At 41.9% G+C, this 22,699-nt stretch overlaps 2 protein-coding genes across 4 annotated transcripts in view; one reads left to right on the top strand and one right to left on the bottom strand.

Annotated features, from left to right (window-relative positions):
• The window catches only part of LOC140275100 (protein shisa-7-like), a 36,548-nt gene extending 14,293 nt beyond the window's left edge, over nt 1-22,255 (top strand). For 2 of the 3 annotated variants that reach the window (XM_072370488.1, XM_072370489.1), the window contains exons 2-9: nt 620-3,624; nt 4,446-4,688; nt 5,284-5,400; nt 6,533-6,678; nt 8,043-8,111; nt 10,661-10,897; nt 16,777-17,158; nt 18,073-22,255. In XM_072370488.1, coding sequence (XP_072226589.1) covers nt 3,206-3,624; nt 4,446-4,688; nt 5,284-5,400; nt 6,533-6,678; nt 8,043-8,111; nt 10,661-10,897; nt 16,777-17,158; nt 18,073-18,550 — 2,091 coding nt within the window. In that variant the 5' untranslated portion in view covers nt 620-3,205 and the 3' untranslated portion in view covers nt 18,551-22,255. The remainder of the gene's footprint in view (nt 1-619; nt 3,625-4,445; nt 4,689-5,283; nt 5,401-6,532; nt 6,679-8,042; nt 8,112-10,660; nt 10,898-16,776; nt 17,159-18,072) is intronic. The other variant, XM_072370490.1, reaches the window with a different exon arrangement.
• Nucleotides 1-22,699, bottom strand: part of LOC140274630 (DLA class I histocompatibility antigen, A9/A9 alpha chain-like) — a 424,015-nt gene that overhangs the window by 280,806 nt on the left and 120,510 nt on the right. The gene's annotated exons all lie outside the window — the stretch shown is intronic.

Below are 22,699 nucleotides of genomic sequence, written 5' to 3' on the forward strand. Positions count from 1 at the left end.
ATGGACTATAGCTCCCTCCCATGAGTAGAATGTCTGTTTCTGTAAGCTGCAGTTAAAGCCCCTCAGGACTACCCCCAACCTTCCTGCCCATATTACAGTGTTTCTAATAACAAACATCCTGCAGGCATTAAATTTGTTTTAGCAGTAGATAACAGAACCAAACACCGTCCTTCTTGAATCAGTCAATCGCAGATCAGCTGCACTGTGTATTGACCTTATATCACAAGGTTTCTGCAACATATTGGAGCCGATTATTTCTTAATAATTGTGTTTTTCTTTCTTTGTGAGAAATTTAAGTGCATTCTTGCACAATATTGTGTTATTTGAATCACTGCAGCCAATTCTATGACACTACGCCAGAAGAGGTGCTGACAACTGTCTTTGCAGCTTGTACTTTATTGTATTTGTCAGACAGTTTCTAAAGATTGGAAATCATTTAATTTAACCTCATGTTATATCAGCTATGAGGTGCAGCACTTAAATAAAACGTGCAAATATAAATGTAAATGCAGAATATGAGGTAAAAAAATGGGTTTGTACAATTCTAAGGAACATTAGCAATCACAGCTACATAAATATGTTTTACCAACGACGTGCATGTTGTGTTCTTCTGTTTCAGAGTGAAAACTGGTGAACAAGCGAAGAGTCAGACCAGAACAGTCTTCATACCAAGAGGAGTTTTCACAGCTTCCCTGCTTTTAAAGCTGAGGCTCCTCAACAACTACTCCTGCCGATTTTCCACTAGTGTCATTTGTTTGTTTGGGACCACAGTTTCAGACCTCTCCACCCTTATCTTCTGTTTTTTTTTTTTTTTTGTTCCAAGCGAGACCAAAACCAGACGCCAAACTGACTGTGTCAAGAAAAGAAGCAAAACATCTTCTATGGAACTAATAATATCCAAATAATCACATAAAGAGTTCATTTACCGATCTTTCAGTACCTGATTTAGTAACTTACATCCAGTTTTTCTCCCCCAAGCCCACGAATACATGACAACATCCCTCACTGCATCAAAATCATATTTAATCCCGACTACCTTAAAAGTTTTTATGCGTAATCTGTGTTTGGTGTTTGCTGCTCTTGATGCTAAACAGACCATGATCAGTGCATTATTGGTTCAAAGTGCTTTATAAACACATCCTCCTCTTGTAGATATGAGTAACAGAGGAAGCGTGTGGTAGGCAGCGATAGCTCTCTGCCGCGCTCTGATGCCGTCGGAACATTTGAACGCGTCAGCAGGACGGCGTTTGATTGACAGGCAATGCAAGCCACGTCTAACCTGATAAATAGAGGCACCACCGCCGCTACGTCTGCTGCTGCCATCAAAGGCTTAAAGACATACTGTCCTCGCACTCTGCGCTGTGAAACACTGTTGACACTTTGCCTATCTCCTTCTTCCAGTTGCTTATATTAGAGAGGCCTCTCAGTCATTGTCGTCTTGTTTCTTCCATATGTGGCGCTTGATTACGCCACACCGAACAACGTGAAAGCCCCCTTTATCTACTCCCAGTGACCTCTTCGACGTTTTTTTGCATTCTTCCTTTTGCTCTATTAAAAACATGCAATTCAAAACCTTTCGCTGTACTCACATCTTTGGTGAAAGGAGACCAAATTTGTAAAAAAGAGAGAAGGAACATAATCTAAAGCCATACTGAACACCAGCCATACAGATACCTTTTACATTTACAAAACTGTTTTAGATCTCTTCAACGTTGGTGCACATACACATTCAGGGACTCGTGAAAAAAACAAAGTACATTTCACGCATTTAGATGAAAGAGGAGCTTTCTTCTTTTTTCTACCCGTGTCTTTAAATCACTCTCTGTAATGAATCTGTGACCCAGACCGCCTGAGGTGGCCAGTGTGGCGGTGATAGTGACTGTGTTTCGCGTTCTCGTCTTCTTCGTCCCGTTTTCCTCTGTGTTGACGGATGAATCCAGACATTTTCATGTCTGTTCTGTGGGCAGAACCTCGCTGCCCTGCTAGAACCGGGCCCAAGCCCTCCTTCGTTCTTTTCTGTTGGGCCAAGCTAAACTCAGAGCAAAGACACTCGCGCAAGGATACCGAACGCACATAGATCCAGTCTTTTCTTTCTTATATTTGTCACCAGCTCCTTGCTCCAGACGACTCTTTAGTGAATGCCTTGACACGCTCGTTTAATGAACCGATCTCCTCTTTGAAGCTGCTTATTTGTCCCACATCTTTTAAATCTTACTATTATTTAAAACACAACTTTTAAGCATCTCCACCTTTACTGATTCTCTTCCTGTGAGATCTTTGAGCGCTTGTTTGGTCGGTGAAGTGGGAAGATGTAAAAGAAATGCAAATTAACGCTAAAGCTCGTGCCAAACAGACTTCCCTTCAGCTGCCAGCGCTGTTGTTTACAGACAAAAGATACAAAGAGCGTGATATTCGACTTTAATAACGTTTTGTTTCCATATATTTTACACACACAGGACAACAGAAGTGCCAAACCTCAAGAATTCATCCAGCATCTGTTAAAACTCATCAACCGTAAGATGTAAAGTTTACATACAGCGCTAAATGTTTACAGACCACAGTTTTCATTGCAGTTTCTTATGTGAATCGTAACTTTCGTGCCAAGCACAGCTCTCAGAAACAGTGTTCAGTAGGAAATATAAGTGTCTCCTGTTGGTTATTATATTAAGAGTTTACAGTTCTCTCAAACTCATTTTTGTTTACAGAAAATTTTAAAAAATACTGCCGATTTCAAAGATTCTGAATTTTGGCCAAAAGCCACTTTGTCCACCGACAAACCAAAAGTAATTAATTGATTCTAATTAGCAGGTGCCACACACCAAACCCAGTTTGTTTCGAATCAAGCGGATTATTGCAGATTGCCAGCTTGTATCTGCAGTTCATACAGGGCCAAAAACCTCTTAAAGACCTCAATGTTTACACAAGCTGCTTATGGAGGGTTTGCGTTCAGAGACATGTTTACATTCAGATAAAAGACAGAGAAGCCAAACCAATTCATGAAACAGCTGCTGAACCCCAGGGGAAACCCTCGTACCTGAACCAGGAGGGGACTCGTTCATCGGACTGAAGTAGAAACTTTTCATAGAGAAGGTTTTTATATGCCAAGAAGCCGCCATCTTGGAGAAGGACCCTGACAGCAGATAAGGAACTATTTGTGATATTTTTTTTCTTTTTAAAAGCAGCTTGAGAACTTCGCCACAGAACAATGAAACCTGCGGTTTCCAAAGGGATGTTTTCCTTGTCCCTCATCCTCCTGCTTTTCTCCCACCTCGCCGTCTCCACTGTCACCATCAGTGCAGAGCGGCGCGCAGTAGACGCTAACCCTAACCCTAACGTCAGGACCCCCCCCAGCAGCGGTAACTCCGCTGCAGCTGGCAAAACAAGCTCCGCCTTGTTCCTCCTGACCGGCTACAAGCCACCGCTGCCTGGCGGACCCAAAGTGGCACCAAAAGCAGCTGAGATAGAGGACGGGGATGATCATCCTGCTGTGGCTGAGCTCCCTCCAAAGCCCCTCCCTCAGATCATGTTGCCCAGGAATATGACAGCAGACGCTCTGAAGCCTCCGCTGGGTGCGGCCCAGGTGGCTCCACCTCCCAGACAGCTGGTGGATGTGGATGTTTGCAGGTATGCTTTTGATGATGTGGTTGTTTTTGGTTATTTTAGTCCTAAAAACCGTTAACCTTAAAGCCGTTGTTAAGGTAACGCAACATCTTCCTGAGGCAGGTTTACTCATGACAAACACTTAGATAAGAGCTCTGATGCAGAATTAGATCGAGAAAAAGTGAGATGTGTCAGGAAATATGGAGCTGTACGACTGTGCCTCCACACACACGGAAAACCTTCGGTATGAAAGATAACTCACAGACTTACTAAAGCACCAATGCAAACCATAAACACAGGGACAGAACATGTTGATATGGAAAGATTATTTTGGAAACCTAGCCCTCTTTGTTAAGATGAAATGCTGTAAAAGGATTTGTAAAAGTAAAAAAAAATCTGCAGATTTTTGCTCTTTTTCAGCATTTGAATGTATTTGTGTGCGTTGTTTGAATGTGTTGCTCTCACTTGATGTGATAAAAGCAAGTCACATCATGATTCTCCTGCAGCTCCCATCCTGATCTCACCAAGCTTATATTTTTCACTGAGAGGCGTCTCGCTGTTGCTAGGAAACATATAATCAGCTCTGAATCAACCACACTCTGCAGCTATTAACAACAGTTGCATTCAGGCAGTCAAACACACAGGCGAGAACTCCCATGAAGCCTCCGAGGTATCCCTGTGTGGCGCCCATCATTTCTGTATATGAAGGTTACATTGTCACCAAACCCCGTTTCATTTAGAACCGGTCCGGTTTCAAGGGAAAGCAGATTTCCTAATGACTGGAAAATCAAAGTCTTCGCATGGGTGGCACGTTTACTGTTGAAGCTGTCATCTTCACTCCACAGGGGCTACTTTGATGTGATGGGGCACTTCGACAGCACGTTCAACTGCTCCCAGGGCAGTTACATCTACTGCTGCGGTACCTGCCACTATCGGTTCTGCTGCGAGCACCAAAGGGACCGGCTGGACCAGGACTCCTGCAACAACTACAATTCCCCCGTCTGGGCCGACACACAGGTCCCCATCACTGTGCCCACGGGCAACAAGCCCGACCCTGATTTTGAGACGCTTCAGCAGCAGAGCAGCAGGTCAGACGACACTTGTTTGTCGCTACCGGCAACAATCAGAACCATCTGAGAAAAAGAAAAGTCTCTTGTCATCATCTTGTAAGCAGGGATATAATAAAAATACGTTTTAATTGATGTATTTAAGCTCTACGATCTAGAATATCAACATTTAAAGAAGAAATTTAGGAATCCAGTGGTGAAAATGGTCTTTTTTATTGTTTCATTTTGAACACAGTTTTGAATTAGGTCTAATTTATGTGAAGGACTAATCTACTAGTCAGGATTTTGGTACACAGCTGTGCATTTTCCTGTAAAAAATGAGACTTTATTACACAATCTATCCCCTAAAGATCACGTTACTGTCCCTCTACACACTCTGGTTTGCTGTAGATAAATGGTTTAATGCCATTACTCCTGCTCTAATTATTTGCTTTATTTTTGTCATATATAAAAAGGCAGAGAAAAAAACCTGATATATACGCAGATGTATAAAAGAAAAATGCAGCATTACAGCAGCCAAGAGACAAAAGAACAACTTAACTCTGTTTCACATTGCTGGCTGCGTTCCTTGTCTTTTTGCTCTGATTGACTGAAATGAATTTTCCTCTGAAAACAGCACGGCCTATGTGATTGGAGGGGTGATTTCCTTCACTCTGGTGGTGGCGGTTGGAGTAAGGGTTGCCTTCAGCAAGGTGGCACGTCGACCCCGAAACAGAGACATCAACATGCCCAGGTGAGATCAGCCAAGAGTCCGCACAGCTTCGAAACCTCAAAGCACTTCTTCAGAGCTTGTTAGGGGAGAGTATGAAAGGTCGGTGGTCATAGCCAGAACTTACAGATGTTCCATAAATGCCTCACAGGCTGGCAGTCAGTTGTTGTTGCAGCTTACAGATTGTACAGCAGGAATCCAGTTGCTGCTACAGTATAAGAACAACTTCAACGACTAAGTCTCCTCTGATCTCCAGAAATGCTCCAGAAAATCTCCCCAGAAGGCAAATTACCGGAGCCAAAACTGTAAAAACTGACAAAAGTAGCAGCTCAAAGTCTATTAGAAAGTGTTAAAAACCAATTTATCAAACCGTTGAACGAACAGAACATAAACGTCAACTGGACCCGTTTGACTTTCAGGTTGTTTCGACCTAACACGAAACCTGAATACTCGACTGAAGGGTCAGAGTTTAACAGACTATTCTGGGAGTTTTTGATAGAAGAGTTTCATCTCACCGTCAGGACGTTCAGCTCTTTGGGCTGTTATCAGCGTTAGCAGCTGCCTCCTCCTCCAACATCTTCACAAAGCTGCAGACGCTGCAGCTGTTAACCAGAGAAGAATCTCTTTGAGCTGTTTTATATGTGAATTTATTTCTTTGAAGGGTAATTAACGTTTTTCTTTTTCAAACAGTCGAGAAAAACAGAAAAATGCTTTAATTTCTGCTACGTAAAACACTTGCTGTCGCAGAAAGTCACGTCCGGTATTCATGTTGAAGCAGGAAAAAGCCCGACTTACCTACTATGTACTAAACTGCACTTATTGGAGGATTGAAGGAGAGGCAAAATTAGTCAGAAGCATGAAAGGATTCCACAAGAAAACTGAAAATGAGGACTTTATATCCCAAAAATGAGCAATGTAAATCCTGTAACATGGCAGATGTTTGACACTTTGTGTGAGCAGTGTCGTCCATTTACTCTGTTTTATATTACCTTCAAATGATCTTTTAGGAGAAATGGGTCTGGGTTCTTATGGGTTACACACAGAGGGAGAAATGATGGGGTTGAAAGCAGGTGTAACTCAGGTGAGGAGGTAAATTAACAAAAAATGACAATTTTTGCGCCTTCCCTTCCCTCCTCTCGTTTCTCTGCTGTGTCAGATCACTGGTGGATATCTTGCGTCACCAGTCGAGCCCCGTGCAGCAGGGAGAGAGGAACAACACCACCATGTTGGCCACCACCACCTCAGACGGACGCACGTCCAAAAACCTCTACACCCCCATCCTCCAGATGAAGGACAACCGCAGTAAGTGTCAAAAAGACTCGAGCCAAACTGAACGTATTCACGCAGACGTGTTGAGGTGAAGACATTAAGTGACGCTGTCATATTCAGGTTAAACGAGCGTTTAAATCAGACCACCTGGTTGTGTCCCCGCCGACAGGGATGGTAATTATCGCTGCTTATTCTTTCCTTTCTCCTGTGCCAGTAACACACTTCACACCTCAGGTGGAAAACATTTGTTGTGGCTGAGTTGTTGTCGGAAGCCGCAGTTCTACAGAAGAAAATAAAATAAATAGAAATCTTCATGGAAGTGAAACAGCTTGAGTAAATGGTTGATGGAAATATGTGAAATAATTCTATTTCTCACAGTAATGGCATCTTTGCTAATTATTTACTCAGTTAAACTATACTTTTTTACCACTTATGTGATGTTTTCAGCCTCAAACACACTTTTTAATTCAGATTACAGCAGCCAGAAAAGTTCTCTTTCATGTTAATGATTTATCTATAAAACAGCAAACTACCTCACTTATTTTGTGTCTTTGTCAGTTAAACACAGAGATGATCCACCGTATGTCTGATACTGATGTTATTGATGTTTTAGGTCTTGCAGACTCAGAGCAAAGATGAGCCCAAACATTGTGACTTCTCAGAGATGACGTTGATGATTGATTAATAACTTTAATAAGTTGAATCTTGTGTCTTACTGAAATGCAAACGTTGGCCACACAGAGCAGCTCTGTGTCGTTTCTGGTGAGACAAAAGAAGAAAGTGTTGCTCCTGTTATCAAATGACACTTAAAGGAATCTTTAAATGAAATGTTGACTGTAAAAGTTTTGGAGTTTTTCTTTTGCTGGATGTCGGCGTTGAGGTGAATGACACAGCTCACACGTTTCTCCCTTTACTTCTCTGTCGCTCCTCTGCTGTCTTTTCTTTCATTCTCTCCAGGATTTTTATGTTTCACATGTGGGTAGAAGCACTTTATCTTATCAAAGTTTGACTTTGGCTTTCGGTTTATTGTTGTTTCTGGTTAAAACCAGCCAAACGGGGACACCTTCACATGCAAAGGAAAAGCAGAAATTTCCAATTTTTTTTCAAGCTGCACATATAATACAACATATAATTTGAGGTTTTGCTTGGAAAAAACAAATTAATGTTAAACAGTAAAATACAACTCTCCCTACCTCACTCTGGTTTCACATTGGGTTTTAGAAATATATCTGTAATGTGGTAATTCCTGGAGGGAGTGTCTGTCTTCCTTACTGTCCTTTTCGCTCGCTCTGCTGTCCTTCTCTGTCTCTTTATTGACACAAATGCTTACTCGACACGCGCCTCTTGTGCCTCTCGAGTGGTTGTCCATCAGTTTGTTGGCTCTGCTCTCTTTGCAGCTGGGAACTTGCACCACCCTTTTAACCAGAAGGGGTCTGCTTCCAGCCCCAAACACTCTGCTACCATCGGTAAGCCTCGTGGTCAGCAGCACGGTCCAGCGCAGGCGGCGGCGAGCTGCCGGCCGGACTCTCAGCCTTGCCACCACACTGTCTGTCTGTCTTCATGTCAGTGTGACGGCCTGCTGTACTGCACTCTTTGCTCAGCTGTGCCAGTGTCAACGCTGCCCTGTGACAACACACAAGCTTTTTTTTAAATCCCGGCATCTGTTTATAGGGACACTTTTTCCTTGTCACACAGTTGAGTTGACATTGACACATCTTTCATAAAAGTGTGGCCTGCCCTCGCTTACTGCAAGCCTGTCTGCCCCCTCCTCCCCCACTGCCACTACAAGCCTGCTTCTAACTGTGCTTGTTCCTTTTCTTCTTCTTCTCTCTGTGTAGCAGTGATGTGCTGAGAGTCTGTTTTCCCCAGGCTTTGCACCGAGAAAACAAAAAAGCAATGCTAGTGATTTACCTCCCAAAAAGCAGGCTGCAGTAACATCCACGAAGTACACGCACTCCTACTGTATGCAAAATAGTAAACCGAGGGCTTATGCGGTGCATCCAGCATGGCTATGACAGGATTCTGGATGAGGTTGCCATGGAAATGCGATGATAATGGAGCTCAGTGTGATTTCCAATGAACTTTTGAAGTTTCAGTGCCAGTTATTCTGAGCTTTTACACCTACATGTGTCCCTCGTGGAATGAATTACACAAGAAGCAAACTGCAACAAATAAAGCCCCGTTAGAGTATAGATAGAGTTAAACTGAAAGGTTAAGTGTATGTTAGCAATGTCTCCATCATACAAAAAGTTAAATTATCTTAGAGAAAGTACAACTAGAAAAGTTTAGTTACTTCATGCTTAGTCATTTTTGACAATTTAAAGCTACACAAGTAGCATTTTTTGTTGTCATTTAGTTAATTATCCTACTTATTATAGTGCTACGGGCCCTTTCCATAAGATGATATGGCAGAATCCAGCTCAACTCTTCATATTTTTTAAACTTTTACATTTAGGCAGGCATGTAGGACTTTAAAAAGTAAATAGATAAAAGTTAAACTGAACTTTTGCACTAAAAATGAACTGACTAACCACTGATTGGTCCTATCGACATATCATCTTTCTTGTTCGCCTGAGATAGGAGTTGTGTGCAAAGTATAAGACACGGACAGGTGACTCAGGCATCGCACAGTGGTCACAAGTCGACAAACATCTCTTCTCCCAGTTAGAAAATCACACAAAGTGCATTGACTTATCTGCACATGCATGGAAATGTAGTTTCCTGTCTCTTCCAGTGATAAGGAGCTACTTCCCTCGTGTTTAGGGGATTCTGACTTCAGTGGAAAAGGAAGTAGAGGAGTTTGATCGAGCTGTACCATACAGTGGACGGCCGTTTGTTGGGACAGAACATTTAAGTTCAGTCGCTCGGATGCTCATTTTTCCATTATCAGAGCTCAGAAAGATCAGAATTCTGTGTCGTCAGCACGTTTGATTTAAAGCGACACGATCTCAGAACTAGCATTGCTTTTTCCCGCCTCTGTGTGTGTAACAAGTACTGTACAGAAGTCAATGTGGTGTGTGTTCCCTGGGTGGCACTTAACAGACATCATTGGCCATTACTGCCCATTACTGTCAATGGTCAATGAGCAGTGTATGTCCCGCAGTTATCTTAACAAGATCGCAGCCCATAACCATTACCACCCTGAATGGACTCGGCATGGATAGTGTCCGTCTCAAAGACAGGAAACAACAGCAAATAGTCACAGTTATGTAATCTTTAATTGTCTCTCTTTATTTACCTGTAGACACCCAGCAGTTAAGTTTCTCCTCACACTGATGATCCAGCAGCATGTATTCCTGATTTCAGATGTAACTTTGGATGTGAGCCTTTGTCCCTGCTCGTACCGAACCTGCACATGTTGGGTCACACTGAGCGCTGTCTGTTTGGAACATATGACTGTATACCTTATGATGTAACTGACATCAGTATACATGCTGCAAAACAGACATCCGCACCCCTCCCCCAGCCTGCAAATCTTACATAAGACGAATCATTTTTATGTGTATTGATCGATATGCTGCTTTTGCACTTTGCATAAACGTAAATGTGTGTGTACATTGATCCTTCCTGAAGCTGTCAGTGTATTTCTTTGTATTTACATGTGGCTGGTATGTTGGCGTCGGAGCCTGAAATGAACAGAACAGAGTTGTATTTATAGATGGTCACCATGGAGCTAAGAGACACTTCCTGTGTTCACTGATAGTTAAACAGATTGTCTATTCTTCTCTTGTTCCATCTTTCACCCTCCTCTTTTGAACTTTATTATAGAAAATATGTCAATTTATTTATTTTTCTTTTTTTTAATGTCTGTCATTTTCTGTCTCTCTCATTATGTCTCCCTAATGTTCCCCGTCTTCTCCGTCTTCATCCTATCTTCTGTCTTTTTTTTAACATTTTCTCATCCACATCCCTTCTCCCCACTCTTATTGAGCTTATCTAATCTTTCATTTTTTCAATCTCCTACTCACTGCCTTTGTCTTCTCCGTCCCGCTCATCTTTTCCTGTCTTTTTTCAGAGCGTGGACCCCGTATGAACAACACCGCCCAGCTCTCCTCTGGGCCCACCCTAATTTCAAGTGGCAGTAAAGGTCCGGGAGGTGTTGGCGGCAGCAGCATCATGGGAGGCAGCATGAGGCACAACAGCAGCCACCCCTCTTTCTCCCATTCCTTCCACAACCTGGCCCAGCTGCCGCCATCCTATGAGGCAGTCATGAAACCCGAGCTCAACCGCTACAGCTCCCTGAAGAAGCTGGGTGAGCCCCGGGGAGGTGAAGGGATGTAGGCAGAGGGTGGAAAGGCATAAGAGGGAGCAGAGGAGGCAGAGAAAGGAACGAGGGGGAGGGAAAAAAGCAGAGGAAGTGGGACTAATTGAATATTTGGGACCATTGAGACCTTACAGGTGACACAACACACCAGTCAGAAGCCATATTGGAAGACTTCCTTTCTTCCCCAACAGCTTCAATGTTCATGTTATTAAAGTTGCAGGGTTTGCTTTAATGATTAATGACAGATTGGGATGAAAAAATCATTTTAAATCTATATTTATTGAAAATAGCGCAGGGAAAACATATTAAATGTTTAAATTTATTAATCTATATCAGGTTAAAGTAAAAGTGAAATCAAATCACTTTTTTATGAACATTTCATGGAGTCTTTTTTGTTTAGTTTAAACATTTTAGTTTTTAGAAAACAAACCCTACAACTAGGTCATGCCTTTGAGACTTTCAACTTCGAAATAATCAGCCAGACACAATCACAAGCGGGCACAATTAGTCAGCGCTACATTTTACACCAACCCTTTTGGTAGTTCTGTGTAGATAATGCCAGCTGTAATTTGCATGTAACGGAGATATAAAACAGTTTCTTATCACAGCTGTTGGTCCAGATGTTCATTATGCAACACACAGCATTAGATTTCTAAATATGCTACCTCTATTGAGGCCAGAGATGTCCCTGACTTTTTGTTCCCAGCATTGAATATGAAATTTTCTTTACTTGATAGCATCTTTTGTCTGCTTTGAAGCTCCAGTTAAACATTGATGGCATCATTTGAATTCTTCTCTTTTTTCTTTTGGAAAACATAAATAGAAGTTGACTTTTGTGCGTGAGCTATCATCCACTGTGATGTTCACACACTGTGACATCAGCCGAAACCTGGGGCGGCATGATTTTGTTATGGATGGTTAATGCCATCATTTCACTTGAACTGACCGATGCTGTTAACAGCATCTACCTATTCACAGTGAGCTTATAGTTTTGTGTTTTTTATTTCTCTCTGAGCACATGATTACCAATTAAACCATGATCAGATGTTCCTGAGGGAGGCAGACTGGCCTACTCTTTCACGCCACGCCTTTCTTTCCAGACACCATCATTGCTTTACATGCTTTACAAGGATTAGTGACCCAAAGCCACTGTATCATCTCACTTTAGTGTGAATGTGTAAACAGACATAAGAGGAATTTAAACACAGTGAAGCAGGAAATAAATGAATGAGTGTCATCTGAGAAAACGTTTAAGTGTGGGATCACAAACATCCTGCATGTATTTAGAATGAATAGATGATATATCAGTGCAAAATGATTTATGTAAAAATCAGCTGCCTTGTTTAGCATCTTCAACGTGCTGTAAGCAGAACACAACGATATCAGTGGCATTCATCATGTCCTCCACGCTTTATGTATCTCAGTTGGATGTTCTACATGTGTGGAAATGCAACAATGTTTGAATCTGATTCGGTTGAGTTTGTTCGTGAAATTCGATATGTGTGAGATGAACGAGCAGAGGAAGGAAGGAGGAGGAGGGAGGGAAATGATTGCAAAGGCTGAATTTGGACTTGATGGGGTAAAAAAAAAAGAAGAAAGAAGCGTAACTTAAAAAGAGTTAGAAGTGTCGAATGGAGAGATAAAAGGAGGATAGATAAGATGGAAGGATAAGGAAAGATGCAAATGACTGAATCTGAAGAAAGACGTCAGTTGATAAGAAAGGAAGAAGAAGAGGAAAGACGTTAGGGAGCTGACAGGGTAGATGAAGATACAACAGAAAGGTAAAGAATAAAGGAAGATAAAGTTGCAGAGAGGTAGACTGAGCAAATGGAGAGGAAGAAGGGATTTGAAGGAAAGAGATGAATGGGGGAGGGGCATGTATTGGCTGGTCTGCAGATGCCTGGCTGCTTTCAGAGGCAGCCTCTCCCTGTCTGTCTACCTCTTTGCCCTGTGATGGCTGAAGACTGCAGGGGGAGGGGAGGGGAGTCGCCTCTGCAATCGAGTGATGGATGGTTACTACATGCGAGATGGTCCGTGTGTGTGCAAGCAGCATGGCAATGGAAGCAATAATGCGGTGCACCAGATGAGGCTCTTTATTATTTTGACTCAGTGAAAAGAAGAAAAGGTTTCCATAGACTCAGCTGTGCAAAAAGGAAAAAGCTTCTCCTCATTACACATCAGAGTCAGCGTCCATCACCCCACTTCCCTTTGTCTTTTCACTCATAGAGCAGCATCTATAAATGTGTAGATAGAAACAGATTCTGCTCCTGGAATTCTCCTCGCTCTTTTTGCCTTTGGCTTTTGTATTTCATTCTTTTTGGTCGCCACGTTTTTCATCTTCTTTTGTCTTTCTCTCCACATGTCGCCCTCACATAATTGCACTTCCTCAAAAATCAATTTACAGAGAGCAGTAATTCAGCTGCGCTATTGCACACTTTCCTGCTTTTTGATAATTAGAAATGATATATTAGATCAATCCTGAGTAAAGCAGAAATAAATCTGAGCTTTGTCGCATTGCAGGAATATGTATGAAATGTAGTAAATTTAGGTTTCAAAATCACAAGGAAATGAGCAGTTCTTAGCAGTTTGTTTTAACTGAGCAGATATTTTCACAGATCCACCTACTGTTACATTTTGCAACTTATATTCTCATAGCAGGTACATCTTTTTTAAGGAAGCAGCTGAGATAATGTTGCGGTCCGACCATGCCAGCAGGAGAGTGACATACTCAGTCCGGTGGTGTATCCGTTAATCCTAGCTGTCTCCAGTAAAAGCTTGTGAAAGCACCAGGTGAAAAATGAGGCAGGTGTTGGAGGTGGTCCTCTCTCCATCACTGCAGCTCTGCACAAGATCAATCCACCAAGCGTCCGCCGACCACTGTTACCCCTGAGACGACTCCACAGAGTGGAGATCTGATTCTCTTAGCTGCATGTGGCCCATCCAACAGCTGCTGTGCTGCGTTTCTACTTCAGTCTTACAATATTAATCTGGTTTGTCTGTTTTTCATTAGTCATCATCAGTTTAAGCTAGCAGCCCTAGTTCTGCGAATTCTTGCCTCGAGGGATGAAGGGAGGACAGTTAGCCAGCTTGTTGTAAGTGCACGACGAGAAGAGACAGTTGGCTCATCTTTATAACATTGTCTGAGGTGGGGCTGGCTTCAATACCCACTCTACCTGCGCTCTGCTGTGTCATGAAGCTCTGATTTTAGACTTTATTTTAAATAATAAACAGATAATTCAGTAAAACATAGTCCTCTCTCTTTTTTACTTGTTTTTAAAAGACTGTTGTCTAATACATGTCACATCTTTCCATGCAAATCTCTGAATTTGCTTTACCTTTTAACTCTGCACCCCTCTCTGTTGATTGAACTGGAACATATTTGTCGTGTTTACGGTTGGAGGGTTGCTGTAGGTGACCCAGTTTTCTCCTCCTGCCTTCTTAATTTCATTTCAAAGAAGTCCACAATCTAAATAAATAAAACAACTTGGAACTCTTATTTTACCTGAGGTTAGTCTGACATGAAAGCACAGATCCGTTACAATGAGACCTCAATATAAAGAATAAAATTAGTATTACAAGGATCACCAAACAGCACCTCTTCTTACTAACTTAAGGAAACCCAAGGATTCGGTCGAATAGTTTTTATTTTTTTGCTTCACAAAGTTATCTCAAAGTATCTGAGCAGCAACCATGATAAAAGCTGTTTGGATTCTCTAAAAGGAAAAGAGCTTCATTGTTTTCTTTTATTATCTTCTTTAGAAGGAAAGGACTATCCTGGAGATAACTCCCTCCCACAATTCTTTGCTGCCACAACTCATATCGACACTTGATTCATGGGGATAAACATGAGGACAGGAGGGACTTTTTGAGTAGTCTGTGATAATAAAGTTACATTACATATTATTATTAATATGATACATATGAGATAGCTTTCATGTAACTATGTGAAAAGATTGTATTAAACAAACCATGTAAAACACTTTCTTATAGAATATTTATTGTAGTTTCACATCGCTGCGGTCGTCTTTTCCTGAATCCCTAACCATGTTTTTTCTCCCATTTTTCTTTAACCTCATAACATTTTCCATCGAGGCCAAAGAAAAGAACTAGGAGGTAATGTTTTGAATGTTTGACCTCTAAAGCAGCTACGAGTAGCAGTGGTTTGCAGTGGCGTTGCTTATTCGTCCCTGGAGCGAAGTCAGCCGACTTCTCCACCTTAATGGAGGTTGGCTCAAACTGGGCAAAATCAAAACAACAATAATGATTTTTAATACTGGTTTGAGTTCAAAACTCTTGAATCAAATGTCAGAACATCTATAGTTTCTGCGTTTGATGTGTGCGTTTAGTGTTGTACTGCTAACCTCACATCTATGGTAATGACTGAGGTTGTAATTCCTCATATGGCACATTTTATTTTATTATAGCAGTTTACCCAGTTTCTCTTATTCTTTCATATCTTCCAAAACAGAAAGCAACATTAACAAGATTTACTTTGTATTTGTTGACTAGAAACAGCCTGAATCTCTTTTGAGCTGGATTTAAGTTGTATGCCTTGAAATGTTCAGTTTCACAGAAAGAGATTTTTTTTTTTTTTAACGGGCGGTTTTGGGGAAACACCTCTTCAAATTGAGCCTAAAATGTTGTCAATATAACACAGAGAGAAGGAATACAGCCTCTCACCAGCGATTCTTTGAAACCTGGTGCTTTTTGATGTGGTTCCCTGCAGAAAGGGCACTGATAAAGGCTTCTTTGTCTGCAGCCAGCAGCCAAAGAGAAACCTTGAGATAATTTGGCCTTTCCGAAAGGGAGTAAACAGGAGAGGGGAGAGAGGAGGTGGAGGGTGAGGGTGAGGAAGGAGAAGCAGAGAGAAAATCTCAAGAGCTGCTGGGAAGGGGAAAGGGGAAATGAGGAGAGGGTGGAGACAAAAGAACAAACAGAAGGAGGGGACAAGACCTGAGAGGAAGAGAAAAGAAAATACAAGAGGGGAGGAAGAGGTAGTGAGGTGGCTGGTTAAAGGTCAGGTTTAAATTGGCTCTTGGGGAGCTGCCTCCATGGAAATGCTTTGAAGATTAAAGGAGACTTGGTTTGTGGAGCAGAAAGCACAGAAACCCTGTATTTCACTATTAATGAATTTAACTTTTTTTCTGTGTCTATCTTCTTTTATTTAGCTTCTCTATTAATGTTCTCCGATCTCACTCATCCTTCATTACTGTGTATTTTTTATACTGGGCCCTTTCATTTAGATATTTTTACCTTTTATTCTTTTATGCTCTTTATGCCTCATGCAGTTCACAGGATCTCTTTCTCTTTCTTTGCATCATCCATTGATGCCTTCTGTCTTTTTTAGATTTGCTGCTGTGTTTGGGATTGTTGTCCTGTTGATGACCCAGTTTCAGACAAGCCTTAGCTACATGTGACTCAAGAATACTTTTGGCAGTAGAGTCTGAGATGTAGCTTTTGTTTTTTTTCGTAGAATAATGATCTCAAAATAATTTGGAAAGTACCTTATAACCCTTCCCAGATTGCTGGGCAGCAACAGTTGCTTCTGTTTAGATCATTGCTGATGTCTTTGCTCCTTGGCATTGCGTTAACACACACCTGAATGCTCCAGAGCAGCAAACTGACTGCTTTCATAGTGGTGCTCACACTTGCTGATGATCAGTTAATCAGGCTCACTTGATTAGCAGCACATAGCACACACATATATATATAAATATATATGTAGAACCTTAGAATTTAAAAAGGATGTACTTTCTTTCACTTCTTAGTTGATTTAATACATTATTAACTCATGAATCAGTAAGAAAATAGTGGTTTCTTGCGGCCCTATTTATATATTGTACGTTTTGTCTCTTTTTATGAAACAGAGAAGGAGCTTGATGAGTACTCGAGCTATTACAGCTCCAAACGTCGCTCCAACAATGCTCCACCTTCCTTCCATTCCTCGCAGCACCACCTGCCCTGGGGAGGCGAATACACGCTGGGATCCAGGGGCACTCTGCCTCTCCATGGCTCCCGCCCACATCTGCACATCCCCCCTTCCACCCCGAACCCATACCCACTGCCTTCCCAGACACCATACACCAGCTCCACCTTCGACAGGCCGCCGCGCCGAGTCCGCTCCCAGGACCAGCTGCTGGCACTCGGGGAGGGCAACACCCTGTCCCGCCTGTCCAAGAACCAGCAACACCAGTATTACAAAGCCACGATGAGCACCAGCAGGAGCTCCACCTCACAGACGCTCCGCAGGTGAGTTCAGAGACGAGACGGCAAAGGTGAGACGAAGAGCTGAGGGACGAAGCGTGATCAGTTATGACCAGCAGGTGAAGCAGATGGAATACTAAAGAGAAACAAAGGAGATCAGAGAGGATTAATATGAAAGAAATCTAAAAGAGATCATAATATGTGACCTGAGAAGATGGAAGTGAGACGAGACAAATTCCATGGAAATGATAAAAGAGCGAAGGGAATCAGAGTGGAATATTTTATAAATGTCAACAGAAGGACTGTTTCATTAAAGTCTGACAGGGTGAAAATACGCTCTGTTAATCTTACATATCAGAGAAAAATCAGCTCTGACTTATGATGAATGGCTGATTATTTGAGTTGTTGCAAACAGGCTTAACAAAATGAGAAATAATAACTAAATCATTTCCAACCTGGCAAAGATTAAAATGGTGCAACTCACCAGCTGTTTCCTGTCTGAGCCACAAATAATAAACAAACATGACTGAACGGCTTCTTCCCAGATATGATGTAATATCACAGATATTCTAAGATGAAAATGATTCCGGTAGGAGAGCGGATGCATATCTGCTATAGTTGTCGTTTTGTTTCTTCTTGCAGCTTGTTTCCTTTTAGGTCAACTGCTTCTTCTTCTGAATTTAATTCTCATTAATTATCAGGCAAAAACTATGTGTGCAAGCCTATGAAAATGAGTCTTAATCACATTTCATTTTAGCAGAATTTCAAATTGTTGCTTCAGATTTGCTTCACAAGCGAATAGAAACATGTCTTCTCATGAAAACAACCACAAAAGACAAAAGAAAGAAAAAACAACAACATAAAACCATCAAATTATGTTGATCAATAAAGTTAAAAGTGATCAACAAGTGTGCAAATTAAAGATGATGTCAGATTGGATAATGAGGCTGTGGTTTCAGGTCCCACGAAAGGCTCCTGGTCTCCCCGGACCGTCTGGAGGACCGGCTGATGACGATGGGTATGCTGGGAGGAGGAGTAGGAGGAGGTGACAGAGGTGACAGAGGCGACAGAGGCGACAGAGGAGCAGGAAGCGGGATGGTTCCCATCATGGGCCGACTCAGCCACCACCAGAAGGCTCAGTCGCAACAGAACATCTGCGTCACGCCATCCATGGACCGCCACCACATGATCAAGATGAACTCCCACCCGACACCAGGCCACGACCATGAGCGCAGCTCAGCGGCCGTGCCCGGGATGGGGATGCACTGGGACTCCCACGGGGTCCACAGCGGAACTATCGGGGGCCACCCCAACGCCCGGCGGATGGCTTTTGCCAGCAAGAGGCAGAACACCATCGAACAGCTGCACTTCATCCCCGGAGGAGGAGGAGGAGCGCATGGACTGCGGACTGGGAGTAAGAACGAAGTGACCGTGTGAGCGGAAGAGGGACAGATGAAGAAAAAAATTGATGGAGGACAGTTGAAAACTGAAATTGTAAAGAAGCTGAAGACAGGATGAGCAGAGGGAAGCATTCACTGTGAGGGCAAAAAGGAAGATCTAAGCAGGAAAAGGCAGAGAAATAACAAAGGTTTGATCCCAGCTGGCTGCCTCACAGGGTTTCATTCTACCCTGAAGACGAGCTGCAGTCAGCGCCCCCCTTTAAAACACAAAAAACATGGTGGATGACAACATTGATCTCATAGTGAGTAAAGCCAATTGATTCTCTCCTTGTCACTCTGTGTATTGTAAAAGAGAATATTCAGCCATTCTTTATGAAGGGAAGATTGAATTCCCTTGTAAAAAGAGCAAAAAAATGCAGTTCAAAGGCTGCTGGGTATTCGCTGTGACTTTTATTGAAGGATATCCGCTGAGTTGTTGAATTGTCCTTGAGTTTTATTGCGCTGTTCTCTGGGTCCTCGAGTGCTCTGACAGAAATTCATCTGTCTTTGAATCCACTGTGGATGATGAAGAGCGCCGAGGCAGAGACAGGCAGGTCTGCTTGTTGTTGTATTTATAAAGGTATTTAAAACCAAACAAGTTACTTTTGTATTAAACTAACTTGATATTGATAATATTAGCAGTACTGAGCCCTGTAGAAGTTTGTGTATTCTTAGCTGAAGACATATTTAACACTTAACCGAGCCGGTTTGTAACTTAAAGGCTTGACATATGATCGGCCCATCAACGCTTTCTCTTGTTGGGATTGGATCAAAAAGTGAAACTACTTAAACACTAGAACCAATTGCAGTTAGCTCATTTGATGGCTTCTTTAACTTGAAATAAAAAAAATAATTATTAATTTAGGATAAAATTATACTCTGTTCATTCATAGTGCTGCCATGAAGGCTCAGTCACACCAGCATTTCACAGTGAGAGCTCAACAACTCCAACATATTGGTGGTTATTTGCAGAGTTTTGTCACAAAGCGACGTAGCAACTAACCTGCTAACTGGATGAACTCATTTGATATCCCAAACTGAACTAAAAGCCAGTTAATGAGAAGCCAAATAAATTAAACAACTAAAAGAAGCTTAATTGCAGTTATTTAATGACGTTTTTCCACCAAAAGCAGTGTCTTTAAACAGGTTTTTCAGACATGCTGATTAAATCCTTCACCATTACCAGTCGTCTTTATCCTCGGTGTATTCAGGACCAGTCCAGTCCAGTACAGAGGATAACCCAGTAAGCTACGGTAACAGTAAGAGATGGCATTACCAGCCATGTAGGACCACTGTCAGCCCACAGCTGTCTTGCAGTCAGGTGAAATCTTTCAATCTTGTCTGTTTTTTTGTCCTTGAGTCGTTGCTGACAGCTTCAGAGCATCCATGTGAGAAACACATTTGGTAAAAGTGTTTTCTGTAAAGAAAAAGTGAGCCAAGTCAGAGGAAATTGAGCTGAAGCCAGAACCGTAATGCAGATTTAATCAACACTTTCACACAGCACTCAAAAGCCAGATGTTAGCAGGTGTTATTGGGTTTTTTTTAACCAGTGTAATAAAAGCTTAACCCTTTCATGAATCCGTCACTCCACAGAATATTGTGTGTTTCACTAAGAAATCTGAATGCAGTCCACCGTGTTTCTGCTGTGACTGGGCCTTAAAAGTAACATTCAGCATATAGTCTGATTTTTTTAGCTAACTTGAAGCCTTGTACAGTGAATTTTAGTGAGTGTGATCATCTATGAAACACGATAATTACTGAGAACGTTTTGAATTAGACCTCTCATGCTCAGAGGAATCAATCTGTTAATAAACATACCCCCAGCAACAGAGAGTTTGTAGAGAGTCGAGGGTCGAACTAACCCTCCTGTACGTCTGCGACGCCACGCGCTACCTGCGAGTTCAGCTGCTCACCTCGTATGAAGGGAAAGGGGGGCAGACGGGTTCACGGTGGGGGACAATGGACACTTCACACCAAGGGCTAAACTGAATTATCTTTGTGTGTCTGTGCTCTATACAGTGTCTGCTTCTCATTTTCATTTCTTCTACTTGTCAGGAGGCATGCTCGTGCATATTTTCACTGATTTCTTTTCCTTCTTGCGTAGAGAGAAAATATTAACATGCAAGGAAATTCTGCAAAGCAAAGGAACTTTCTGTGTGACATGTAAAAACACTTCTGTTGAATATTGTCGTGGGAGAAGAAGAGGTGACCACAATGATGTCATATTTTGTAAATTTCTTTTTTGCTCCTCTGGCGATGAGACGGACCTTCTGGCCACGCCGGATTTATCCCACAAATGCCGCTTTTTAGGGAGTCGTGAAGCCGTGTTTCAGGCTTTCACCTTCCCCTCCGAGTTGTACTTCGATACAGACAGACATGATCGATGTTTGAGTAAAGCTTCCGGCCCGCCTTTTATGGTGTTTCAATGTGCTCACGTGTTTGACCCCTCAATGAGACAGTGAAACACTCTTATCATGATCTTTTTTTTTGTCATTTACTTGAACATGTATTTATTTTTTTAAATATCTGTGAATTTTAATGTATGATCCTGGATTTTCGATATTGAAAATTTATAGTGGAGTCATAAAAAAATAAAGCAAAACCTTTGTACTCGCAAGAACTAAAAGAGCCGATGCAATCAAAGAGAAAAGACGGACCGCATGATGATGTCAGAAGCCAGTGTTGGTGACTATGATGTCATGGCGTGTACGTGTCCAACTGTACATGCGTCTGTTCTAATCTACATGCCCATGTGTGTAAGTTCCCGTCATCATTTTAGGAATGCTGAACCTTAAACTCGGATCGTGTCTTCAGCACATGAAGACGATACTTAGGCCCAAGTCGCCATCGTTATTCGTTCATATCAACCTGTAATGACATTTTAAAAAGGTGGGTTTTTTTCCTTTTAAAGGGTCGCTACGTCCACCAAAGTGAGGAGTTCTCAAACGTTTGAAAATGTAAATCGATATTATATCAAGTTGTGGTCTTTGAAGAGAAGTGAATCAGCTCGATTGCGTCAGTTTAATCGCATGGTCCACGAGTTTGTGTCGCTGTCGTTTGACTTTAACGTGCATCTGCAAAGGGTGATTGATTGAGTTTAAATCAGCTTCCTCATTTGTGCTCATTTTTAACAGAATTTTAAGGGCACAGATGTGAAAAAAACACTTTAAAGCTGTAGTACCCACAGATGAAAGAGAGTAATTACATTAAAGTGTTTTGTGTGTTTGTTTTTTTTAGCAACAGATGTAGTTACTGAAGTGGAGGAGAACCTGTTGTGGCTTTACTTTGGCTGACTCTTCTTTTTTTAAAGAGTTGAGGCAAAAAAAGAAGGGGGAAATGTAACGGTTCAGTTGTAGTTTTGATGTCTTGCTCATTCCTCCTCACACCTTCAAAGGTCTTTTACTGTTGTTGTAATCCATGTTAAGTTGATTGCTCCCCTGATAAAACTGTGTGCCTGTATGTATGTGCGAGTGTTAACCACGGGGGTGGAGGGTGGGTGGGGGGATATTTGTATTCTCGAAGCTACTCTGCATACCTCAAACTGTATGATACATTTATTTATAACATCCCCTTAAATGTCTATTTCCCAAGAATATCCCAACAAAGGTCTCACAGATGTGCAACCCTTTTGTTATCGGTGATCAATTCTTGCGTTTGTAGAAATCATACTGTTGAAATGATAATAATAAAACAATTACACTTACATGTTGGTCTGTTGTGTGACTTGCTGCTGACTTTTTGAAGGGATCATCTTTGCAGGCGGGACTCTTGATCGCACAAGACATTTTTAGCTGGAGAAAGTTGTATTGTACTCTTGGTAAATCAAAGTTTCTCTTTTCCCAACAGCTTTAATAATGTTGAGATTTTTTTTCTTCACAGACTTAACAGAATCAGATTATTCCAAATCTTAAGGTCAAGGTGATGATACTGAGAGAAGCTGATGGATGCATTGCATACATTTTGAACGGACCATAAAGACGGATAATGCTTGACCACTTTCTACTGCTTGAGAAAAGTGGAGAGGGATCCGTTTGCTTTCTATAGTGTGTCATTATTACGCGACACATCCATATAAAAGTGGAGATGTGGCAATGAGGTCCTGCCGCCTGTTAGCCCAAATCTGAGCACACAATTCTTTCACTTAAAG

This window comes from Leuresthes tenuis, unplaced genomic scaffold (assembly GCF_036924035.1).
Source record: "Leuresthes tenuis unplaced genomic scaffold, fLeuTen1.0.hap1 SCAF_18, whole genome shotgun sequence".
Taxonomy (NCBI): domain Eukaryota; kingdom Metazoa; phylum Chordata; class Actinopteri; order Atheriniformes; family Atherinopsidae; genus Leuresthes; species Leuresthes tenuis.